The 24,194-nt window shown below is 44.5% G+C and overlaps 1 protein-coding gene across 3 annotated transcripts in view; it reads left to right on the top strand.

Moving 5' to 3' along the window:
- Positions 1-24,194, top strand: part of LOC139278470 (golgin subfamily B member 1-like) — a 97,446-nt gene that overhangs the window by 48,973 nt on the left and 24,279 nt on the right. For all 3 annotated transcript variants that reach the window (XM_070897285.1, XM_070897284.1, XM_070897286.1), the window contains 3 exons: positions 13,341-13,408; positions 14,959-20,363; positions 21,421-23,368. In XM_070897285.1, the coding sequence (XP_070753386.1) occupies positions 13,341-13,408; positions 14,959-20,363; positions 21,421-23,368 (7,421 nt within the window). The remainder of the gene's footprint in view (positions 1-13,340; positions 13,409-14,958; positions 20,364-21,420; positions 23,369-24,194) is intronic.

Genomic DNA, 24,194 nt, shown 5'->3' with positions numbered 1-24,194 from the left:
ATTCATTCTGGGCTTTCTTCCAGTCACTAATAGAATCATAATACAGCACAGGAGGAGGCCATTTGGCCCATCGTGTCTGTGCCAGCTCTTTGAAAGATCCATTCTTCAGTCCCACTCCCATACTCTTTTCCCATAGCCCTGCACATTTTTCCTATTCAAGTGTTTATCGAATTCCCTTTTGAAAGTTACTATTGAATCTGTTTCCACCACCCTTTCAGATAGTGCATCCCAGATCATAACAACTTGCTGCATCAAAATATTTCTCCGCATTTCCCAACTGGAATTTTAGCGCGTTATCTTAAATCTGTGTCCTCTGGTTTCCGACCTTTCTGGCACCGGAAACAGTTTCTCCGTATTTACGCTATCAAAACCCCTCAGAATTTTGAACACCACTATTAAATCTCTCCTTAACCTTCTCGCTCTGCTCTAAGGAGAACATTCCCAGTTTCTCTCGTCTCTCTATATAACTTTATGAAAACGTGTGAAGGTGTACAGCCCTTTATGATACTGAGTTATACAGACCAGGAAGGCTTGAGGTCAGCCAGGATCAGCAGGCAGATGCTTCTCCACCAGCTCAACAGAGGAGTCAGGTGAGGGGAAATTTAGAAAGTTAAAGAGAAAGGACAGGGTAGCAATATGGGTAATGATAACCGAAGTGTGACAGGAAGGGAGAGGGCATACAAACATAAGAGTGCACCAGCAAATAGGGACAAATGGTAATGGTAAAAAGACAAAATGAAAAGCTCTTTATCTGAGTGCATGCAGCATTTATAACAAGATAGATGAATTGATGGGACAAATAGAAATAAATGATTTGATAGCCTTTGCAGAGACGTGGTTGCAAGGTGTGACCAAGGCTGGGAACTAAATATTCAGGGGTGCTTGACATTTCAGAAGGGAAAGGAGGTGGGGTAGCTCTGTGAATAAAGGTTGAGATCAGTACAGTAGAGAAAATGATCTTGGTTTGGATGATCAAAATGTAGAATCAGTTTGGTTGGAGATAAGAAATAATAAGGAAAAGAAGTCACTGATGGGAGTAGTCCATAGCCCCCCTCTCCCCCCCCCCCCCCCCCCCCAACAGTAGCTACACTGTAGGACAGAGTATGAATCAAGAAATAATGGGGGCTTGTAAGAGAGGTACTGCAATAATCGTGGGCGACTCTAATCTTCTTATAGATTGGACAAATCAAATTGGCAAAGGTAGCCTTGAGGACGAGTTCATAGAGTATATTTGGGACAGTTTCTTAGAACAATACGTGCGGAACCAACCAGAGAACAGGTTACTTTAGATCTGGTAATGTGAAATGGAACAGGATTCATTAGTGACCCTCATAGTAAAGGACCCTCTCGGGAAGAGTGATCACAACATGATAGAATTTCACATTCAGTTTGAGGGTGAGAAACTTGCGTCTGAAACTAGTGTCTTAAACCTAAATAAAGGCGATTACAAAGTGTATGAAGACAGAGTTGACTAAAGTCGACTGGGGAAAATAGATTAAAAGGTAAGACGGTAGATAAGCAGTGGCAGACATTTAAGGAGATATTTCATAATTCTCAACAAAGATGTATTCCATTGAGAAAGAAAGACTATATGAAAAGGATGAACCATCCGTGGCTAACTAAGGAAGTTAAGGGTGGTATCAAATTGGGAAAAAAAGGGAATACAATGTTGCGAAGATTAGTGGTAGGTTAGAAGATCGGGCAAATTTTAGAAACCAACAAAGGATGACAACAAAAATAGAGGGAGAAAATAGATTATGAGCGTAAACTAGCAAGAAATATAAAAACAGACAGTAAGAGCTTCTATAAGTATATAAAAAGGGAGAGAGTGGCTAAAGTAAATGTTGGTCCCATTGAGGTTGAGACTGGGGAATTAATAATGGGAAACAAGGAAATGACAGACTTTGAACAAATATCTGTCTTCACGGTAGAAGATACTAAAAGCATCCCAATAATAGTAGAAAATCAGGGGGCAAAAGGGAGGAAGGAAATTAAAGCAATCATTATTACTAGAGAAAAAGTACTAGGCAAACTAAAGGCTGACCAGTCCCCTGGATCTGATGGCCTGCATACTAGGGTCTTAAAAGAAGTGGCTGCAGAGATAGTTGTAATCCTCCAAAATTCCCTAGATTCTGGAAAGGTTCTTTGCGGATGTAACGAATAGGGTGGATAAAGGGGAACCAGTAGATGTGGTGTATTTGGATTTACAAAAGGCATTTGATAAGGTGCCGCATAAAAGGCTACTAAGCAACATAAGAGCTCATGGTGTTGGGGGTAATATATTAGCATGGATAGAGGATTGGCTAACTAACAGAAAACAGAGAGTCGAGATAACTGGGTCATGTTCAGATTGGCAAACAGTAATAAGTGGGTTGCCAAAGGGATCGATGCTGGGGCCTCAACTATTTACATTAATGACTATATTAATGACTTGGATGAAGGGTCCGAGTTTATTGTAGTCAAATTTGCTGATGATACAAAGATAGATGAGAACGCAAGTTGTGAGGAGGACACAGAGAGTCTGCAAAGGGATATAGATAGGTTAAGTGAGTGGCCAAAATTTGGCAGATGCTGCATAATATGGGAAAATGAGGTTATCCACTTTGGTAGAAAGAATAGAAAGGCAAATTATTATTTAAATGGAGAGACTATGAAGGGATCTGGGTGTCCTCGTACATGAAACATAAAATGTTAGCAGCAGGTACAGCAAGTAATTAGAAAGGCAAGTGGAATGTTGGCCTTTATTGCAAGGGGAATGTAGTATAAAAGTAGGGAAGTCTTGCTACAACTGTACAGGGCGTTGGTGAGACCACACCGAGAGTACTGCGTACAGTTTTGATCTCATTTAAGGAGGGATATACTTGCATTGGAGGCAGTTCAGAGAAGGTTCACTAGGTTGATTCCTGGGATGAAGGGGTTGTCTTATGAGGAAAGGTTGAGCAGGTTGTGCCTATACTCATTGGAGTTTTGAAGAATGAGAGGTGATCTTATTGAAACATATAAGATTCTGAGGGGGCTTGACAGGGTAGATGTTGAGAGGATGTTTCCCCTCATGGGGGAATCTAGAACTAGGGGGCATAGTTTCAGAATAAAGGGTCGCCCATTTAAAACTGAGACGAGGAGGAATTTCTTCTCTGAGTGCCGTGAATCTTTGGAATTCTCTACCACAAAGAACTGTGGAGGCTGAGTAATTAAATATATTCAAGACTGAGATAGACAGATTCCTGAAGTATAGGGGGGTCAAGGGTTATGGGGAACAGGTAGGGAAGTGGAGTTGTGGCCAAGATCAGATCAGCCATGATCTTATTGAATGGCGGAGCAGGCTCGAGGGGCTGTCTGGCTTTCTCTTGCTCCTATTTCTTATGTTTTTGTGTTATAACAAGAGGAAAACTCAAGATTGTAAAACCTTCTGAGATTTGTAAAATTTCTGACATAAATCAGATTAATACAGATTATATATATTTAAGTTGCCCTTTCACTTCTGCATCCTGGAGTCAAATCCAGCCTCGCGGGAGATATTGAAGGGGTGAGGGGGCGGCGGGGGGGAGGTGCAGTGTTGGGGGTAGTGCCTTGGGTCAAACATTGGACTCACTTTTGGATCTGATTCCAGATCCAGCCAAGAATGATGACTGCAAGACTCCTATCTGAAATACATTTGTGACGGACTTGATCAGTCCTTCCAAGACTTTGGCCCAAAGTACAAATCTTTCCTAGTGATTGCTTTCAGAGAGTCAACAAGAGGCTGGCGTGGGAAATAGAAATCAGCCACATTGATGCAGTAAGGGTTTATCTTCTGTGGCTGCGACTGAGGCTCATTGTTTAGATAAATTAGAGGGAGCTTTACTCTATATCTAACTCATGCTGTACCTGCACTGGGAGTGTTTGCTGGGACAGTGTAGAGGAAGTTGCAATCTGTATCTACCCCATGCTGTTGTTTGTTGGGACAGTGTAGAGGTGTTCCATCCTCCAGTATTGACAACTCTTAGAAAACAGTGTGGTATAAGTTATACCTTAGGACGTATATATTGGCCTTGGAGGGAATGCAGCGTAGGTTTACCAGAATGATATCCAGACTCCAAGGGTTAAATTACGAGGAGAGATTACACAAATTAGGGTTGTATTCCCTAGAATTTAGAAGGTCACGGGGTGATCTGATCGAAGTTTTCAACATATTGCGGGGAACAGAAAGGTGAGATAGAGAGAAACTATTTCCGCTTGTTGAGTAGTCTAGGACTAGGGGGTTTAGTCTAAAAATTAGAGCCAGACCTTTCAGGAGTGAAATTAGGAAAGACTTCTACACACGAAGTTTGGAACTCTCTTCTGCAAACGGCAATTGATGCTAGATCAATTCTTAATCTTAAATCTGAGATTGATAGATTTTTGTTAACCAAAAGTATTAAGGGATGTGGGCCAACGGCGGGTATATGGTGTTAGGTCGCAGATCAGCCATGATCTCATTGAATGGTGGAACATACTCGTGGGGCTGAACAGCATACTCCTGTTCATAAGAACATAAGAAATAGGAGCAGGAGTAGGCTATTTGGCCCCTCGAGCCTGCTCCACCATTCAGTAAGATCATGGCTGATCTGATTCTGGCCTCAATTCCACTTCCCTGCCAGCTCCCCATAACCCTTGACTCCATTATCATTCAAAAATCTGTCTCTCTCCACCTTAAATATATTCAAAGACCCAGCCTCCATAGCTCTCTGGGATAGAGAATTCCAAAGATTCCTGACTCTCTCAGAAGAAATTCCTCCTCTTTTCTGTTTTAACTGGGCGACTCCTTATTCTGAAAATATGCCCTCCTAGTTCTAGATTCCCCATGAGGGGAAACATCCTCTCTGCATTTACCCTGTCAAGCCCCCTCAGATTCTTATATGTTTCAATAAGATCACCTCTCATTTTTCTAAACTCCAATGAGTATAGGCTCAACTTTTCTCCATATGACAACCCCTTCATTTCAGGAATCAACCTCGTGAACCTTCTCCGAACTGCCTCCAATGCAAGTATATCCTTCCTTCAATAAGGAGACCAAAACTGTATGCAGTACTCCAGATGCGGTCTTACCAACGCCCTGTAGAGTTGGAGCAGGGCTTCCCTACTTTTATACTCTACCCCTTGCAATAAAGGCCAGAATTCCATTTGCTTTCCTGATTACTTGCTGTACCTGTAACTTTTTACATTTCTGTTCTGCAGCATTTTGTAATTGCTCCCCATTTAAATAATAATTTGCTTTTTTATTTTTCCTAGCAAAGTGGATAATCTCACATTTTCCCACATTATAGTCCATCTGCCAAATTTTTGTCCACTCACTGAGCCTGTCTATATCCATCTGTCGATTCTTTGCCACCTCCTCACAATTTGCTTTCCCACCCATCTTTGTATCATCAGCAAATTTGGCTACGTTACACTCGGTCCCTTCATCCAAGTCATTAATATAAATTGTAAATAGTTGAGGCTCCAGTACTGATTCCTGTGGCACCCCACTAGTTACAGTTTGCCAACCTGAAAATGACCCATTTATCCCGACTCTCTGTTTTCTCTTAGTTAGCCAATCCTTATCCACACTAATATATTACCCCCGACCCTGTGAGTTCTTATCTTGTGCAGTAACCTTTTGTGTGGCACCTTATCGAATGCTTTCAAATATACGACATCAACTGGTTCCCCCTTAACCACCCTGCTTGTTACATCCTCAAAGAACTCCAGCAAATTTGTCAAACATGATGTCCCTTTCATAAAACCATGCTGATTCTGCTTGACTGAATTATGATTTTCTAAATGTCCTGCTACTACTTCCTTAATGATGGACTCCAGCAATTTCCCAATAACAGATGTTAGGCTAACTGGTCTATAGTTTCCTGCTTTCTGTCTCCCTCCTTTTTTAAATAGGGGTGTTAGATTTGCGGTTTTCCAGTCGCTAACACTGAGGAAGATTGCAAAATAATTCAAGAAGACATTAGAAAACTTGCAGACTGGGCAGTTACGTGGCAAATTAACTTTAACGTAGATAAATGTGAGATAGGAAAAACAGAAACATCACCTGCACATTAGAAAATAAGAAACTGAATGGGGTAGAAGAGCAAAGGGATCTCGGGATACAGGTGAACAAATCATTAAAAGCAGCATCGCAGGTCAGCATAGCAACTAAACATGCTAACAAAGTACTGGGATTTATTCCCAGCGGTGTAGAATTCAAAAGTAGTGAAAGAAGTTATGTTTAACGTGTATAGGACCCTGGTCAGGCCACACTACAGTTCTGGTCTCCATACTATAAACAGGACAGAGAAGCACTGGAGACAGTGCAACAGAGATTTACAAGGATGGTACCAGAATGGAGAGATTACAGCTATTGGGAAAGAGTGAACAGGTAGCAAAGAAAAGACTTAGAGGAGACCTGATAGAGGTCTTTAACATTCTGAGTGTGTTGGACAGGGTAGATGTGGAGTAAATGTTTCCAGTTGTGAGAGAATCCAAAACTAGGGGTCGTAAATACAAAATAGTTACTAATAAATCCAACGGGGAAATAAGGAGCAACTCTTTACTCAGAGAGTGATCAGAATGTGGAACACGCTACCACAGGAAGTGGGTGAGGCAAATAGCTTAGATGTGTACAAAAGGAAACTAGTCATGAGTGAAAGGGGAATAGAAAGATATGCTGAAAGGCTGAGATGATGTAGATGGAATGGGAGGAAACTCGTGTGGAGTATAAACCCCAGCACAAACTAGTTGGGCCAAATGGCCTGTTTCTGTGCTGTATGTTCCATGTCATTTAGAGTCCGCTTCAATATCATTCCTTGGGAACTTATTCCCCAACCGCATCGTTACCTCTGGTGTCCCACAAGGTTCTATCCTTGGCCACCTTCTATTTCTCATCTACATGTTGCCACTTGGTGACATCATCCGAAAACACAGCGTCAGTTTCCACATGTACGCTGATAACACCCAGCTCTACCTCACTACCACTCCTCTCGACCCCTCCACCGTCTCTAAGTTGTCAGACTGCTTGTCCGACATCCAGTTCTGGATGAGCAGAAGTTTTCTCCAATTGAGCATTGGGAAGACTGAAGCTGTTGTTTGGTCCCCGCCACAAACTCCGTTCACTATCCACTGACTCCATCCCACTCCCCAACTTCTGTCTGAGGCTGAACCAGACTGTTCGCAACCTTGGTGTCGTATTTGACCCTAAAATGAGCTTTCGACCACATATCCGCAGCATAATTAAGGTCGCCTATTTCCACCTCTAACATCGCCCGTCTCTGCCCTTGCCTCAGCTCATCTGCTGCTGAAGCCCTCATCCATGCCTTTGCTACCTCCAGATTTGACTATTCCAACGCACTCCTAGCTGGCCTCCCATATTCAACCCTACGTAAATTAGCCATGATCCAAAACTCGGGTGCCCGTGTCCTAACTTGCACCAAGTCCCGCTCACCCATCACCCGTGCTCACTGCCCTACATTTGCTCCTGGTTAAGCAATGCCTCGATTTCAAAATTCTCATCCTTATTTTCAAATCCCTCCATGGCCTCGCCCTTCCCTATCTCTGTAATCTCCTCCAGCCCCACAACCCCCCGAGATGTCCGCGCTCCTCCAGTTCTGCCCTCTTGAGCATCCCTGATTATAATCGCTCAATCATTGGTGGCCATGCCTTCTGTTGCCTAGGCCCCAAGCTCTGGAACTTCTTGCCTGAACCACTCTGCCTCTCTACCTCTCTTTCCTCCTTCAAGACGCTCCTTGAACATTTTCTTTTTTCTCTTCTATATCAGTGAGTAACTTTTAGCACTGTTGTTGCCAATTTAAGTTAATCTAAGGGTTAAGTCATGGCAGGCGAGCTCGGACAAGTGTTATACTCCTCCTGTACTATGTGGGAAATCAGGGACGCCTCCGGTGTCCCTGACGACTACGTGTGCGGGAAGTGTATCCGCCTCCAGCTCCTGACGGTCCGCGTTGCGGAATTGGAGCTAGGGGTGGATTTACTCTGGAGCATCCACGATGCTGAGAATGATGTGAGTAGCACGTGTAGCGAGTTGGTCTTACCGCAGGTGAAGGGTCCACAGCCTGTTAGGGAATGGAAGACCAGCAGGAAGAGCAGTGCAAGGAAGGTAGTGCAGGGGTCCCCTGCGGTCATCCCCCTGCAAAACAGATACACCGCTTTGAGTACTGTTGAGGGGGATGACTCATAAGGGGAGGGCAGCAGCAGCCAAGTTCATGGCACCGTGGCTGGCTCTGCTGCACAGGAGGGCAGGAAAAAGAGTGGGAGAGCGATAGTGATAAGGGATTCAATTGTAAGGGGAATAGATAGGCGTTTCTGCAGCCGCAACCGAGACTCCAGGATGGTATGTTGCCTCCCTGGTGAAAGGGTCAAGGATGTCTCGGAGCGGGTGCAGGACATTCTGAACAGCCAGTTGTCGTGGTGCACATTGGTACCAACGATATAGGTAAAAAAAAGGGATGTGGTCCTACGAGACGAATTTAAGGAGCTAGGAGCTAAATTAAAACGTAGGACCTCAAAAGAAGTAATCTCGGGATTGCTACCAGTGCCACGTGCTGGTCAGAGTAGGAATCGCAGGATAGCTCAGATGAATACGTGGCTTGAGCAGTGGTGCAGCAGGGAGGGATTCAAATTCCTGGGGTATTGGAACCGGTTCTGGGGGAGGTGGGACCAGTACAAACCGGACGGTCTGCACCTGGGCAGGACCGGAACCAATGTCCTTGGGGGAGTGTTTGCTAGTGCTGTTGGGGAGGAGTTAAACTAATATGGCAGGGGGATGGGAAACAAAAAGGAGACAAAAGCAAAAGACAGAAAGGAGATGAGTAAAAGTGGAGGGCAGAGAAACCCAAGGCAAAAAACAAAAAGGGCCACTGAATATAAAGGGGCTGCAGGAGGGGTCATAACTAAAAATCATGGTTTAAAAACTAGTATTAAAACACTCTACCTAAACGCACGCAGCATTCGAAATAAAGTAAATGAGTTGACGGCACAAATCATTACAAATGGGTATGATTTGGTGGCCATTACAGAAACGTGGTTGCAGGGAATTAAACATACAGGGGTATCTGACGATTCGGAAAGATAGACAAGAAGGGAAAGGAGGTGGGGTAGCTCTGTTAATAAAGGATGATATTAGGGCAGTTGTGAGAGATGATATTAGCTCTAATGAACAAAATGTTGAATCATTGTGGGTGGAGATTAGAGATAGTAAGGGGAAAAAGTCACTGGTGGGTGTAGTTAAAAGGTCCCCACATAATAACTTCACGGTGGGGAGTGCAATAATCAAGGGAATAATGGAGGCATGTGAAAAAGGAACGGCAGTAACCATGGGGGATTTTAACCTACATATCGATTGGTCAAATCAAATCGCACAGGGTAGCCTGGAGGAAGAATTCATAGAATGCATACGGGATTGTTTCTTAGAACAGTATGTTACAGAACCTACAAGGGAGCAAGCTATCTTCGATCTGGTCCTGTGTAAAGAGGCAGGAATAATAAACGATCTCCTAGTAAAAGATCCTCTCGGAATGAGTGATCACAGTATGGTTGAATTTGTAATACAGATTGAGGATGAGGAAGTAGTGTCTCAAACGAGTGTACTATGCTTAAACAAAGGGGACTACAGTGGGATGAGGGCAGAGTTGGCTAAAGTAGACTGGAAACACATACTAAATGGTGGCACAATTGAGGAACTGTGGAGGACTTTTAAGGAGCTCTTTCATAGTGCTCAACAAAAATATATTCCAGTGAAAAAGAAGGGCGGTAAGAGAAGGGATAACCAGCCGTGGATAACCAAGGAAATAAGGGAGAGTATCAAATTAAAAACCAATACGTATAAGGTGGCCAAGGTTAGTGGGAAAATAGAAGATTGGGAAAATTTTAAATGACAGCAAAGAATGACTAAGAAAGCAATAAAGAAAGGAAAGATAGATTACGAAAGTAAACTTGCGCAAAACATAAAAACGGATCGTAAAAGCTTTTACAGATATATAAAACGGAAAAGAGTGACTAAAGTAAATGTTGGTCCCTTAGAAGATGAGAAGGGGGATTTAATAATGGGAAATGTGGAAATGGCTGAGACCTTAATCAATTATTTTGCTTTGGTCTTCACAGTGGAAGACACAAAAACCATGCCAAAAATTGCTGGTCACAGGAATGTGGGAAGGGAGGACCTTGAGACAATCACTATCACTAGGGGGGTAGTGCTGGACAGGCTAATGGGACTCAAGGTAGACAAGTCCCCTGGTCCTGATGAAATGCATCCCAGGGTATTAAAAGAGATGGCGGAAGTTATAGCAGATGCATTCGTTATAATCTACCAAAAGTCTCTGGACCAGCGGATTGGAAAACAGCTAATGTAACGCCTCTGTTTAAAAAAGGGGGCAGACAAAAGGCAGGTAACTATAGGCCAGTTAGTTTAACATCTGTAGTGGGGAAAATGCTTGAAACTATCATTAAGGAAGAAATAGCAGGACAGCTAGATAGGAATAGTGCAATCAAGCAGACACAGCATGGATTCATGAAGGGGAAATCATGTTTAACTAATTTACTGGAATTCTTTGAGGATATAACGAGCATGATGGATAGAGGTGTACCGAAGGATGTGGTGTATTTAGATTTTCAAAAGGCCTTCGATAAGGTGCCACACAAAAGGTTACTGCAGAAGATAAGGTTTCGCGGAGTCAGAGGAAATGTATTAGCATGGATAGAGAATTGGCTGGCGAACAGAAAGCAGAGAGTCGGGATAAATGGGTCCTTTTCGGGTTGGAAATCGGTGGTTAGTAGTGTGCCACAGGGATCGGTGCTGGGACCACAACTGTTTACAAAATACATAGATGACCTGGAAGAGGGGACAGAGTGTAGTCTAACAAAATTTGCAGATGACACAAAGATTAGTGGGAAAGCGGGTTGTGTAGAGGACACAGAAAGGCTGCAAAGAGATTTAGATAGGTTAAGCGAATGGGCTAAGGTTTGGCAGATGGAATACAATGTCGAAAAGTGTGAGGTCATCCACCTTGGGGGAAAAAAACAGTAAAAGGGAATATTATTTCAATGGGGAGAAATTACAACATGCTGCGGTGCAGAGGGTCCTGGGGGTTCTTGTGCATGAATCCCAAAAAGTTAGTTTGCAGGTGCAGCAGGTAATCAGGAAGGCGAATGGAATGTTGGCCTTCATTGTGAGAGGGATGGAGTACAAAAGCAGGGAGGTCCTGCTGCAACTGTACAGGGTATTGGTGAGGCCGCACCTGGAGTACTGCGTGCAGTTTTGGTCACCTTACTTAAGGAAGGATATACTAGCTTTGGAGGGGGTACAGAGACGATTCACGAGGCTGATTCCGGAGATGAGGGGGTTACCTTATGATGATAGATTGAGTAGACTGGGTCTTTACTCGTTGGAGTTCAAAAGGATGAGGGGGGATCTTATAGAAACATTTAAAATAATGAAAGGGATAGACAAGATAGAGGCAGAGAGGTTGTTTCCACTGGTCGGGGAGATTAGAGCTAGGGGGCACAACCTCAAAATACGGGGGAGCCAATTTAAAACCGAGTTGAGAAGGAATTTCTTCTCCCAGAGGGTTGTGAATCTGTGGAATTCTCTGCCCAAGGAAGCAGTTGAGGCTAGCTCATTGAATGTATTCAAGTCACAGATAGATAGATTTTTAACCAATAAGGGAATTAAGGGTTACGGGGAGCGGACGGGTAAGTGGAGCTGAGTCCACAGCCAGATCAGTCATGATCTGTTCCTAATTCTTATGTTCTTATGGGACCTCTTCAGAACTCAGGGAATTTTGGTAGATCACAACCAATGTATTCACTATCTCTGCAGCCACATTGTTTAAGACCCTAGGATGCAGGCCATCAGATCCAGGGGACTTGTCCACCTTTAGTCCCATTAGTTTGCCCAGTACTTTATCTGTAGTGATAGTGATTGTTTTAAGTTCCCCTCTCCCCATGCCCCCACCACCCCCCCCCCCCAAATAGCTCCTTGATCATCCATTATTGGGATGTTTTTAGTGTCCTTTACCGTGAAGACCGATACAAAATATTTGTTCAGAGTCTCTGCCATTTCCCTGTTCCCCATTATTAATTCACCAGTCTCTTCCTCTAAGGGACCAACGCTTACTTTAGCTACGCGCTTCCTTTTTAGATACTTATATTCCTATGATGAATACAAAAATTCACTTTCACAAAACCATACTTTTGGAAAGGAAGAGAAAAAAAATGGAATGCAGAAGATACTTAAGCCTATCTGCATCTAAAAGGGGAAAAAAGGTTAAAGTTTTGTGTGAGACCAGTCTTCAAAACACCTGGCAACCCCAATAAAATGTGTTTGTTTCTACATAATGGGGGCATGGTGTACGGGACCTCTGTGGGATTGTGAAAGTGGACAGGAGAGGGGAATAATCGCTGAGGCAGTTCACCTGACCTTTGTGTTAATAGGTTTAATTGAAGTGAACTGCAATAGAACCCTGGTCAGCGGATTAATTAAGCTTGAAATAGCAAAAGGAGGAAGGAGCCTGTTGCCTCCAGAGACGCGATCTGATGCAGTGGCGCTTTCTCCAGCAGTCAATGTGCTCCTCTTTTTTTCTTTTTCAAAGAGCAGAAGGAAGAGAAATCAAAAATTGCCTCCTCAAAGTCATTCAAGACCCCATATTTCCACTGGGAGTGGGCAGAGGCAGACACTCAACTGAGCGAGTTAGATAAAAGAGAGCCAAGATTAACTCTTTCACTATTTGCACTCAATATCTTTCATCATTTTCAACACTTGCACCCCTCTGCCCGCGCCCCTCTGCCCAACACAAAACTGAGTCGAGCCATTTTTCCGGTGTCTCTGGCAGCCACCTAACATAAGAACATAAGAAATAGGAGCAGGAATAAGCCATAAGGCCCCTCGAGCCTGTTCCGCCATTCAATAAGATCATAGCTGATCTGATCATGGACTCAGCTCCACTTCCCTGCCCGTTCCCCATAACCCCTTATCGTTAAAGCAGCTGTTCAATCGCTTAAACAATATAACTGAGGAGCTGAACACCTATTTTAGGTTCCCTCGCAGGCAGGAGTCCGGCCTGTCCCACTCAGGATTCTTAATTGGATGCTGCAGCTTAAGCAGCAGCCAGCAACTGACCGTGAAGCTTAGTTTTTGGGGTGCGTTGAGTGGCATGGCTGGGAGACTGGCGTCTTCCTGGTGCTTTGTGGCAGGTGGCACGGTTTTCAGCCTGGCAATGCCCATACAGATCGGAAAGCCAGGCTCTTCCTGCTGCAAGCAGTATGTCAGAGTCAAAAGTGTCTGACCTCACAGAGAAGGGTAGATAATAAATAATGGATGGAATGTTTGATTTTGTTTGCAGGTCAGACAGACAAAATGGCGAATCTTCAGGAAATCCCTGACCCAGAACAAAAAGCAGCAGAAGTTCAGGTACAGGAGCCTGTAACTCTCCTAATCTCGGCCTCGTACCAATTGGCTGCAAATTTTCCTCATGGTGCCTGCACTCGTATAGCCTGTTCAATCAATGTTTTTGCTTGATTAAAAATTGGGATCATCCAGTAATTTAAATCAAAACACCTTTGAATTAAAAGGAGTTGGTCATACAGAGATTTACATAGTTTTGGTATGGTCGGTGTTCCTGGTTTTATGAGTTTCAGCTTGGCTCGGTTGGTTGCATTCTCATCTCATGTTTCAGAGAGATATGCTCCATGAATACAAGTATTGATGAGCTTCAGTTCACTAAAGTTCAGCTTTGAATATCCAACCATTGTTCATTTGAAGCTGCTATGGATGTGTCCTGATTGGTTCCACTCCCAGCCTTTTTGAAATTTTTTATTTACTCATTCTCGGGATGTGGGTGTCGCTGGCAAGGCCGGCATTTATTGCCCATCTCTAATTGCCCTGTTAAGGTGGTGGTGGGCCACCTTGAACTGCAGGAGGTGGATTTGATACAACTGAGTGGCTTGCCAGGCCACTTCAGAGAGCAGTTAATAATCAAGTGCGTGTAGAACAGACAAGGTAGGTGTGGCAGGACTCTACAGAACATTCGTGCACCAGCTGGGTTATACAATAATCCGGCAGCTTCCATAATCATTTTTCTGGTGCGAACCAATAAATCACAACTTGCCATGGTGGGATTTGAACTTGGTGCCCTCTGAGTTGCTTGTTCAGTACCATAACTAGTGCACCATCGGACAAGTTGCGCAGGTATCCATGGAGGCTGCAACAGGAAATGATCCATTGTGAGGGGGCACCTGAGAGTTCTTGGGGAATAAAGCTGGGATATGTGAGGGCAGCAGGATGATGGAACATGGCTTGTCAGTCACACACCATGTTCCCAGTTTCAGCTACACTGGCGAGCAAAGCCAAGTGGAATCTAATTGCTTTAGTGGAAATGGAGGGTAACCTGTCGGGAAAGTTACCCCACAGTGCTCTTGCCACCTCCTGAAGGCCAGTTTCTGAGGAGCATTGCTGGAATGCTGGAGACAGCTTCTTTGTCTGTACACTCAGCTGCGATCTGTAATCGGGGCAATTAAATAAATGGTAAAAAATCTATTCTCTCTCCAGTAAACATATAGGTGGATCATTGGGGGCTAGTGTCTCAATGATCTCCTGGACCTTGCTTGATTGCCCTCGTGGGTTTGAGAGAGACATAGAATGTTTTCCTAACTTAGCCTGAGGTTTTTTTGCCTCTTTCTCCTCCTCCCCCCTCCTCCCCCCTCCCCCTCCCCTCCAATCCAATGTTAAGGGGCGGGTGGGAGGGTGGGGAATGGAGAGAAGCAGAGAGGTTTGTGGAGGGAATTCCACAGCTAGGGACCTAGCCAGCTGAAGGCAAGACCACCAATGGTGGGGCGAACAAAGTTGTACCATATCAGACCATGTATGACCCATGTATGATTTAACTCTGGGTATGTGTTAAATTTCCCAGTTCCACATTGTGCAGCAATTACTGAGCGTCTGTTTCTTTTTTTTAAATCTAGCACGGTGAAGCAGAGGCCTTGGAGTGCAGTGATCTCCACTTCTTACAGAGGGCTATCTCTGAGAAAGACAAAGAGCTTGCCACCATTACACATCAACTAGCAGAAGCTCAAAGGGACATATCGAAGCTCAGCCAGCAGCTGTTGGACAGGCCGTCAGAAGACGGAGCTGGCTCCCTGATACAGATGGTGGAAGGAAACCAATTTCTGTCTCTGGAACAGAAGGCCATGTCAGCAGCAGATAAGAACTTTAATGTGTGGGTACAGCAGAAGGAAGACACGAGCTCCATTACGCTGATGGAAGAAAGTGCTAGTTCAGGCGCTGAAATGGAGAGCACCACTGTTTCAGTACAAATAGAGGGGAAGACTACCTCTGTCGTACAAGTAGAACAAAGGAGTACAACCGTTGTCCATCTGGGAGAGAGCACCTACTCTACCACACAGGTGTACAGTTCTGGGGAGCACCTGGAATATAGTTCCACCTCACAGGGAGGACTAGAGATGGTCTCGGGAGAAGAGCAAGGTGGTGGGATGATAACTGGTGTTCCTGAGCACCATGTGGTTCAGAGCGAAGAATTTGAGAATCTACAAGCTCGCATACAGGAACTTGAAAAGAACCGGGAAGAAGTGGAGGTCTTGTACAGCAGGCAGCTGGAGGACAAGCAAGACGAGCTTATGAGCTTAAATCAGATAGTTTTGGATTATGGGAAAGAGGCAGAGAATGCAATGGAAACCATTAGAAATCTGAGTGTAGAAAAGGATCAGCTTCTCAATCAGATTCAACGGTACGATGAAGAATTGTCAGCACTATCTCAACTGAAAGAGAGACTGACGAAAGCAGAGGAAAATGCGGCCGATGAAGAGAAGAAGCGTCTTTTGTTTTTGGAGAACACAAGTATGCAGAGCGGATTGTTGGAAGAACAGCTTCACAGTGTGGAAAATGAATCTAGGTCAAAAGACATGAAAGTTGAAGCTCTGGAGAAGGAAATGGACATCATCCAGCATCGGGTCTCTGAGCAGGAGATAGTGGCTAAAGGTTTGAGAGGGCAGTTACAAGAGAAAGAAGAAGTCATTTTGAGCTTGAAGCAGCTTGTAGACGATGACAAGTCCAAAGTTGAGGAACTTGTGCAGAAGCTGGTCTCCAAGGAGCAGGAATTGGCATGCAAGCAGCAGAGTCTGTCCGAAAAAACAAGCAAAGTTCAACAGCTACAGACGAGTTTGTCAGAAAGGGACAGTGAAATGGCAGAGATCACCATGAGCATGTCTGAGAAAATGGTTGCATTGAACGAAGACAAATTTTCACTGGGAAAGGAAGTAAAGCAGTTAAAGGAGCAACTATTAGCACTGCATAAAGGACAGGAGGAAAATGAAGAGCAGGAGAAACCCACTAGTGAGTGCAAACAGCCCACTCAGGAGAAGGAACATGTGGACCTCTCGCAAGATGACACTGTCGGGTTTGAGACGTGGTTAAAGGAAAAGGACGGTTTGGAGAAACAAGTGGAAAACCAGAAGAAGGAGAATGAGCAGATAAAAAGAAAGCTCCAAGCTACTTTGATAAAGAGGAAGGAGCTTTTAAAGAAAGTGGAGGAAATGAAGCAGGAAGCAGGAAGCTCTCCATCAGGGGATGGGGCAGGACACAGCGACCTAAGATCTTCAGAGCCAGTGAGACCACCCGAAGAAGCACAAACTCAGGATCCACGTAGTATTGACCTGATTAGGGCACTTTCTGAAAAAGAAACAGATTTGCAGAATGTTAACAGAACTCTGCAAGATCAAGAAGCTACTGTTGGTCAGCTTCAGAATTTGGTCGAAGATCTGAGACAAACTCTGCAGGAAAAAACGGATCATGTGAATTCTCTGGAAGCTGATCTATTGGCCAAGCAGTTGGCCATTCAACAGCTAACGTCACAGCAGGCGGTGGAAAAGAAAGGCGTTGAACATGATGAGGGCACTGAAGTAGATTCTGGTAAAAATGTAGCTGAACCCATTGCCACAATGGAAGGGTTGGTAAAAGATAAGCAAACTGAGCTTGAGACTATGCTCTCCACTCTAGAACGAGAGAAAGATCAGCTGCAGAAGAAGCTTGAGGAAGCTGTGAGTTCGCGCAAGGACACGATCAAAAAAGCTCAGGAGAAAAACAGACATCACAGGGAACAAGTGAAACAACAGAAAGAAGAATATAAAGTCTTGCTGGAGAATTTTAACGAGCAAAGTCAGGAGAAAGCAAACATCTGTGAGGAACTTTCAAAAGTGAAAGAGCAGCTGCGGCTATTGGAAGAGAATCCTCCTGCAGCTGTCGTGTTGCAAGCAGGGAAGCTCCTTCCTCAGGGTAATCCTGAGGAATCGACTGTCCCAAAGGAGGAGATACCAGAGGAGAATCAGAATTTAGGCTGGAGCCATGAGTGGGTAGACTCTTCACAAATAGAACCGGTTCAGACGCTCATAGACATATCTGAACCAAGAGGTGAAGATCTTTTGGTGGCACAGTTGAGGGAAGAGCTCCAGAAGGTACATGATGAGAAGAATGACCTTGAATTAAAATTGCAGCATTTGACAGATCTTGAACAGAGAACAAGGGAAGAATCGGCAGAGTCTCGGGATCGAATCTCCGAGTTGCAGGATAGCCACCGCCTCGAGAAGGAGGAGTTACTTAAAGAAGTTGAACTTCTGAGAAAAAGATATCAAGACATAGAAGCACAAGCAGAAGACCTTAAATTAGCTTTAGAGGAAGCTAGGGCTGAAAGTTCTGTCTCCGAACACGTGGCTACACTAAGCAAGGAGATTGAAGAGTTAAAGGCCATTTTGCATAAAAAGGATGAAGAAATAGAACATTTCCATATTCAGTTGAAAGAAAAAGATGCACTCCTCGAAAACTTGCAACAGAAGATATCTGATGAGGACGATCTTGTCAAAGCTTTGCAGAATCGAATGGAAGAGCAAACCAAAGAGTTTGAAGAACAGAGCAAACGCCTCCAAATGGAGATCCTGGAAACTCACCAGAAGCAAGAAGAAGACACTGAAGAGGCAAAGTCCAAACAGCAGATACAGAGGAAGCTACAAGCTGCCCTGATCTCGCGTAAAGAAAATTTGAAGGCAAACAAGTTGCTGAAGGAAGAGCTGGCTGCTGTAAAAACATTGAACGAAGAATTAAGTAGCAAGGTGGGAGAAATGGAGAAAGCTACTGAAGACCTGAGGCAGGACAAAGAACACTTATTGGCAAAATTGTTGAATCTTCAGGAACAAAATGAAAAATTAATCATAGAAGTGGATAAGTCGCTGGCTGAAAACCAGAATCTCAGTGCTTCATGCGAGAGCTTGAAGCTTGTCATTGAAGGTATTGTACAGGAAAAAGGAAGCTTACAGCAGCAGATTGAATTCTTGAAAGGGGAACAAGTGGCAGAAAGCTCAGAGTGGCAACGCAAACACAAAGACCTACAGAAAGAATATGAAACCCTCCTACAGTCCTACGAGAACGTAGGCAGTGAGACTGAAAGGATGCGCCGTGTACTGGAGGTTGGCAAGCAGGAGAAGCAGGAACTGTTCAGTAGGATTCGAGAAGCCGAGGCTCAGAAACTAGAAGTAGAAAAGCAACTTCAGGAGGCTGTTCAGGAGCAGGAGGGTATGAAAGAGAAAATGAGGAAGTTTGCTAAATCGAAGCAACAGAAAATTATGGAGCTTGGAGAAGAAATTGAGAGGCTTCAGGCAGAACAGCAGCCTGAAACAAGAAGCCAGGCTAAGCCATCTGAATCCTTGGACTCAATAGAAAGGCAGCTTCAGGAGGAGCTGCAGAAAGCAAAGAGGGAAACTGAAGAGGTGACAACTGAACTTCAGACATTAAAAGCTCAAAGGGATTCTTTGAACCTTGAGACCGATGCGTTGAGACTACAGCTGGAGGACCTGACCGAGAAGCTGGAAACGAGTCAAAAAGAATTGAAAAAAAATCAAAGCAATGTCATTGAAGAACAGGAAGTTAAGATACAAGAAACAATTGTTGCATCCCTTGCAGTAGAAGTTAAACAAGAATTCACCAATAAATTGGGGTCTTCTATAGAGTCAACTACAACCCATGCCTCTGCTGAGGGCTCACCAGAGGTCTCTGATCGCAGTTTCCATGATGAAATTACCAGGGGCAGACAAGAACTGTCACAGCTGACGGCAAAACTGACGCAGATGGAAAATGACAAACAAATGATAGAGGGCGAGGTGCACGAATTGAAGAAAACTAATCAACTTTTGAAAAGCGAGAAAGACACCTTGGAAGAAGAACTGGTTAAAAATCAGGACGAATTCAAACTGATGCACGAGTCTGTCTCTGAGCTGAAGCAGGAGAACCACCAAATGAAGCAAAAAGTGGAAGAGGTAAAGAAAGAGAAAGCAGCTGCTGAGTCGGATAAAGATGACCTCGAAGAACGACTGATGAATCAGTTGGCTGAGCTGAACGGTAGCATCGCCAACTACCAGCAGGAATCAAAAGACGGCACCGACAAGGTTTCATGCCTGGAACTAACTGCAGAAGACAATCTGAAACAGCTGGACAAGCTGGAAGAAGAGGTGAGGCAGCTCAAGAGGGAGAAAACAGAAGCTGCAGCCAAGATGCAAAAGGACTTTGAGCAAAAAGTGAAGTCTATGCAAAGGGGGAAAGAGGGGAGTAAGATCCACAACAAAGAACTGCAGGAGCTGCTTAAGGAAAAACAGCAAGAGGTCAAACAGCTGCAGAAAGATTGCATCCGGTACCAGGAGAAGATCAGTAATCTGGAAAAGACCATCAAGGCACTAGAATTTGTTCAGCAAGAGACCCAGAAGAGTTTGGATGCCGCGAAGAAGGAAATGGCAGCAAAAATGGAGGATTGCAAGAAGACACAGGCAGAGTTGTTTTCCTGTAAAGTCCGACTCGATGATACCCAAAGTGAGGCAGCTAGGATCCAAGCAGACAACCTGAAACTGAAAGAAGAACTCCAGACCAATGAAAACAAGGCCAGGGAGCAAACCAGCAACATGGAAGAAGAGCACAAGAGAAGACTTAACCTGGAAAAAGATGAACATAGAAAGCAGCTAAGAAGTATGCAAGAAAAAGTGGAAAGTTTGGAGCGTGAGAAAAATCATGCTGAAGACTCTATCAATGCGCTGAAAGACATGTTGGAAAAGAAAAAAGAAGAAACCAACCAGATTCAGGCCAAGTTCAATGAAAATTTGGCCAAGCTGGCAGCCTTCACTCGTAGTATGTCCTCTTTGCAGAATGACCGGGATCGAATCATCGACGAGTCCAAGAAATGGGAAATCAAGTTCAATGATGCGATATTGAAGAAAGAAGAGGAGATCAGGGACAAGGAAGACAACTGCAACATGTTGAAGGACCAGCTAAGGCAGGCTTCCATTCATCGTGAGGAACTGGAAATCAAGCTTTCCAGGTACAGTGAAAAGGTTTTGTGGGTCATTTTCTGGGTTTGTCCTCATGTTGGGGAGCCTCACCCTCTGGCTGCGCACATCAGAAAATCACAAGCAGACTACCCATGGTTTCCCACTGTGTGTGACTGGCAGACAAGACTGCTCAGAAGATTGTCCCTTTTATTCCTTCATTTAGATCAAATACAAAGAACCCAGTCCAGCCAACTTCCCAACTGGCAGGGAAGATGAGAGGCTCAGAAACTATTGGTCTTCCTCCTATAAACTTTTCAAACTCAATCTAATCATTACTTCTTGACCTCCCTCGTTATCACTCCTACTCGCTTAAACATCTGCTTCCTCTACCACTGGTGTACCATTGCTGCAGTCTGTACTATCTACAGGATGCACTGCAGCAACTCACCGAGGCTTCTTTAGCAACACCTCCCAAAACCACTACCTCCATCTTCAAAGATGAAGTAGGAGTGGTCATTGTGGGCTGACTCCATGCTCCTAATTGGTGGTTTATAAGAGTGCTGAAGGTAAGGGCTTGCAAGTAAGTGGCCCATCCATTCAGCTATGAATCAATCTGACATGATACAAAGGAGCAGGAGAGAAGAATATGTCTGAAAATAAGAGCGAATCTCTTACTCAACAAAAAGGGCACAGTAAAGTTATTCAATGGCAGAACTGATCTGAATTAATCGGGTTGAAATCTCATTTTTTTTGAAGAATCTGAACCCAGTATATAGTCATCACATTATTCTCCACTTTTTTCAGATTAATTCTCAGATTTCACGATCAGTTTTGAAATACATTTTTTCCACTCAACTGTTGGCCGAATTGTCAACCCTTAGAATGTTCTGGAACCTCACACTTTTTTGTGCACCTCACGGTTCTATGCATCTCCTCAGCTGCACTTGGGGCAAATGGCCTCTTCTCAGTTCATAGTTCCTTCCATTCTTATGACATGGAAGGAAGGGTTTGATGCAAATAGAACTGGACTTGTTCGAACAGAGATTTGTCAAGTTGTGCTGAATTAGCTTTGCTGCCATGCATTAATATTGTGGATCCTTTTTCCAGGTTGGAGCACAGTGAGCAGGAATGGGAATCAAAGTTCAAATCTGAAGAGGAAAATCACAGGCAGATGATGAAAAAAGTCGAGGATGAAAATGGACAACTCTTGTCAAAATCGGAAGAATTCCAGAAGCTGCACAAGGATTCTCAAAACGAGCTATTGAAGCTAACGGAAGAAGCCAAGAGTCTGAGAGAACAGATCATGGATTTGAAGAGCTCCCTGGAGAAGCTTGAGTCAACCAAAAGTGACCTGGAGAAAAACCTGAGGCAGCGAGAGGCAGAGGTGCAAAATTACCTGCTGACCTGCGAGCAGCTCCAATCTGACCTCCAGAGCTCCAAAGCGCTAACGGAGAAGCTGCACGAAGAGACTGGAGAAAAGGAGGAGAAGATTGTTGCACTCCTGGCAGCAAAAGAGGAGGCTGTTGCCAACGCCATCAGTGAAGCCCAGCAACAACATGCCGAAGAAATCAGGCACTGGGAAAGTCGGGGTAAACGGATAGAAGAGGAGAAATCAGAGGGAGAGCAAGCAATCAGAAAGCTGCAGAGGGAAACTGAAGCTCTGGATGCAAAGCTGAAGAGAACTGAAGAGGATTTAAAGCAACACAAGATAAGGCTGGAGTCTTTTACAAAGTCCATGGCCTCCCTCCAGAATGACCGGGAGAGGGTGTTGAGTGACTACAAACAGCTCGAGCAAAAGCACATTCAGGTGAATGTAGAAAAAGATCAACTGATTCAGGAGGCTGCCACTGAGAACAACAAACTCAAGAACGAATTCAGGAGCCAGCAAGGGCAGAGGGATGATTTGAACGCGGAAAACGCCAAACTCAATGCACAGCTCGTGCGATACAGGGAAGACCTCAACCAGGTGATTTCAATGAAGGATTCTCAGCACAAGCAGCTCCTGAAAACTCAGCTTGAGAAAATCAAAGCGTTGGAGAATGAGAAAACTGACGTGGAGAGACAGTTAAAAGAAGTCGAGAGCAGTTCAGAAGAGCTCAGTCAGGAAAACAAAGCTCTGAAGGAAGAGAAGCAGAATCAGAATGAACAGTTGCAGTTAGCAGAGAAAACCACTGATGAGCTGAAGGCAGAAGTGGAAAGGTTAACGAATGGTGGGCCTGTTCAGGTGCTTCAAAGACAGTTGGATGAGAAGACAGAAGAGGTGGAAAAACTGATCATCAGTCTCTCCTCCATGCAGGAAAAGGTGGCTGAGCTCGAGTTGAAAGTGGTCACGGTTGAAGAGGAAACCGGGCAAAAGCTCAGTACCGCTGAAGCCAAGTACGAGAAGGAACTCCAGAATCTGCAGCATAATGCCGGCATCATGAGAAATGAAACGGAAACGGCAGGGGAGAGAGTGGCCGAACTGGCGAGGGACCTCATGGAAACCGAACAGAGACTGCGGGGAATGATTGAAGAGATTGAGCAACTCAATGGGCAGAACCAGTCTTTCGGGAAAGCCATGAGTTCCCTGCAAGACAACCGAGACCATCTCCTGTTGCAACTTGAAGAATTACAGAGCAAATACACGTCCGACTTGGAGACAGAGAAGAGCAGGAGTGAAAGTTTGTACCAAGATCTAACCCAATCTAAAACCAATTGCCATGAGTTGGTGGAAGAAAAGAATCGTCTGTCCTCAGAGTTGGCAGCTGCGAAGAGCAGCACCATTGAAGACAGCCTCCTGGCCCGCATTGATGAACTGAGCAAGCAGCTTTCTTCCAAACAGCAGGATGTGCATGACTTAACCTTGGAACTAGAAGGCTCAGCCAATCAGCTGAAAGCATTTTCCAAGACTGTGACCACCCTACAGGATGAGAGGGACAGACTGATGGGCGAAGTGGCCAAAAGCAAAAAGGTTCATGAAGTTAAGCAGGGCTCCACATCAACCTCTTCAAAGCCAGGCGAGGTGCAGAGTCTGAGAAACGCTCTGTCTTCATTGCAGAATGACCGGGACAGACTGGTAACTATGGTCTCTGTCACTCTAGGCTTTACATGTAGACTTCTCTCACAGCTTGAAACCATATTTTTGTAGATTCTGTTTTTTCCCTGAGCCTCCCTGCTGCCTCTCATCCATAGCTCTACTACCCATATCCTAACTCGCACCAAGTCCAGCTCACCTGTCATTCCTGTGCTCGCTGACCTACATTGTCACCCAGTCCAGCAGTGCCTCGATTTAAAAATTCTCACCCTTGTGTTCAAATTTCTCCATTGCATCCCTATCTAGTGTAGTAAAACGTTCCTAGGCGTTTCACAGGAGCGTTATCAAGCAAGATTTCACACCGAGCCACATCATGAGATATTAGGATGGATAGTCACAAAAGTAGGATTTAAGGAGCATCTTAAGAGTATAGAGAGGCTTAGGGCCCAGGCAGCCAATGGTGGAGTGATTAAAATCGGGAATGCACAAGAGTCCAGAATTGGAGGAGCGCAGAGATGTCAGAAGGTTGTACGGCTGGAGGAGAACATAAGAACATAAGAAATAGGAGCAGGAGTAGGCCATTTGGCCCCTCGAGCCTGCTCCGCCATTTAAGAAGATCATGGCTGATCAGATCATGGATTCAGCTCCATTCCCCTGTCCACTCCCCATAACGTTTATACTCTTATCGCTCAAAAATCTGTCTATTTCCGCCTTAAATATATTCAATGACTCCATGGCTCTCTGGAGTAGAGAATTCCACAGATTTACAACCCTCTGAGAGAATAACTTTCTCCTCATCTCAGTTTAAAATGGGCGGCCCCTATTCCGGAGACTATGCCCTCAGTCTTAGTTTTCCCTATGAGTGGAA

This window comes from Pristiophorus japonicus, chromosome 13, assembly GCF_044704955.1.
Source record: "Pristiophorus japonicus isolate sPriJap1 chromosome 13, sPriJap1.hap1, whole genome shotgun sequence".
In the NCBI taxonomy this organism is placed as follows: Eukaryota; Metazoa; Chordata; class Chondrichthyes; family Pristiophoridae; genus Pristiophorus; species Pristiophorus japonicus.
This window is presented reverse-complemented; position numbering and strand designations above follow the sequence as displayed.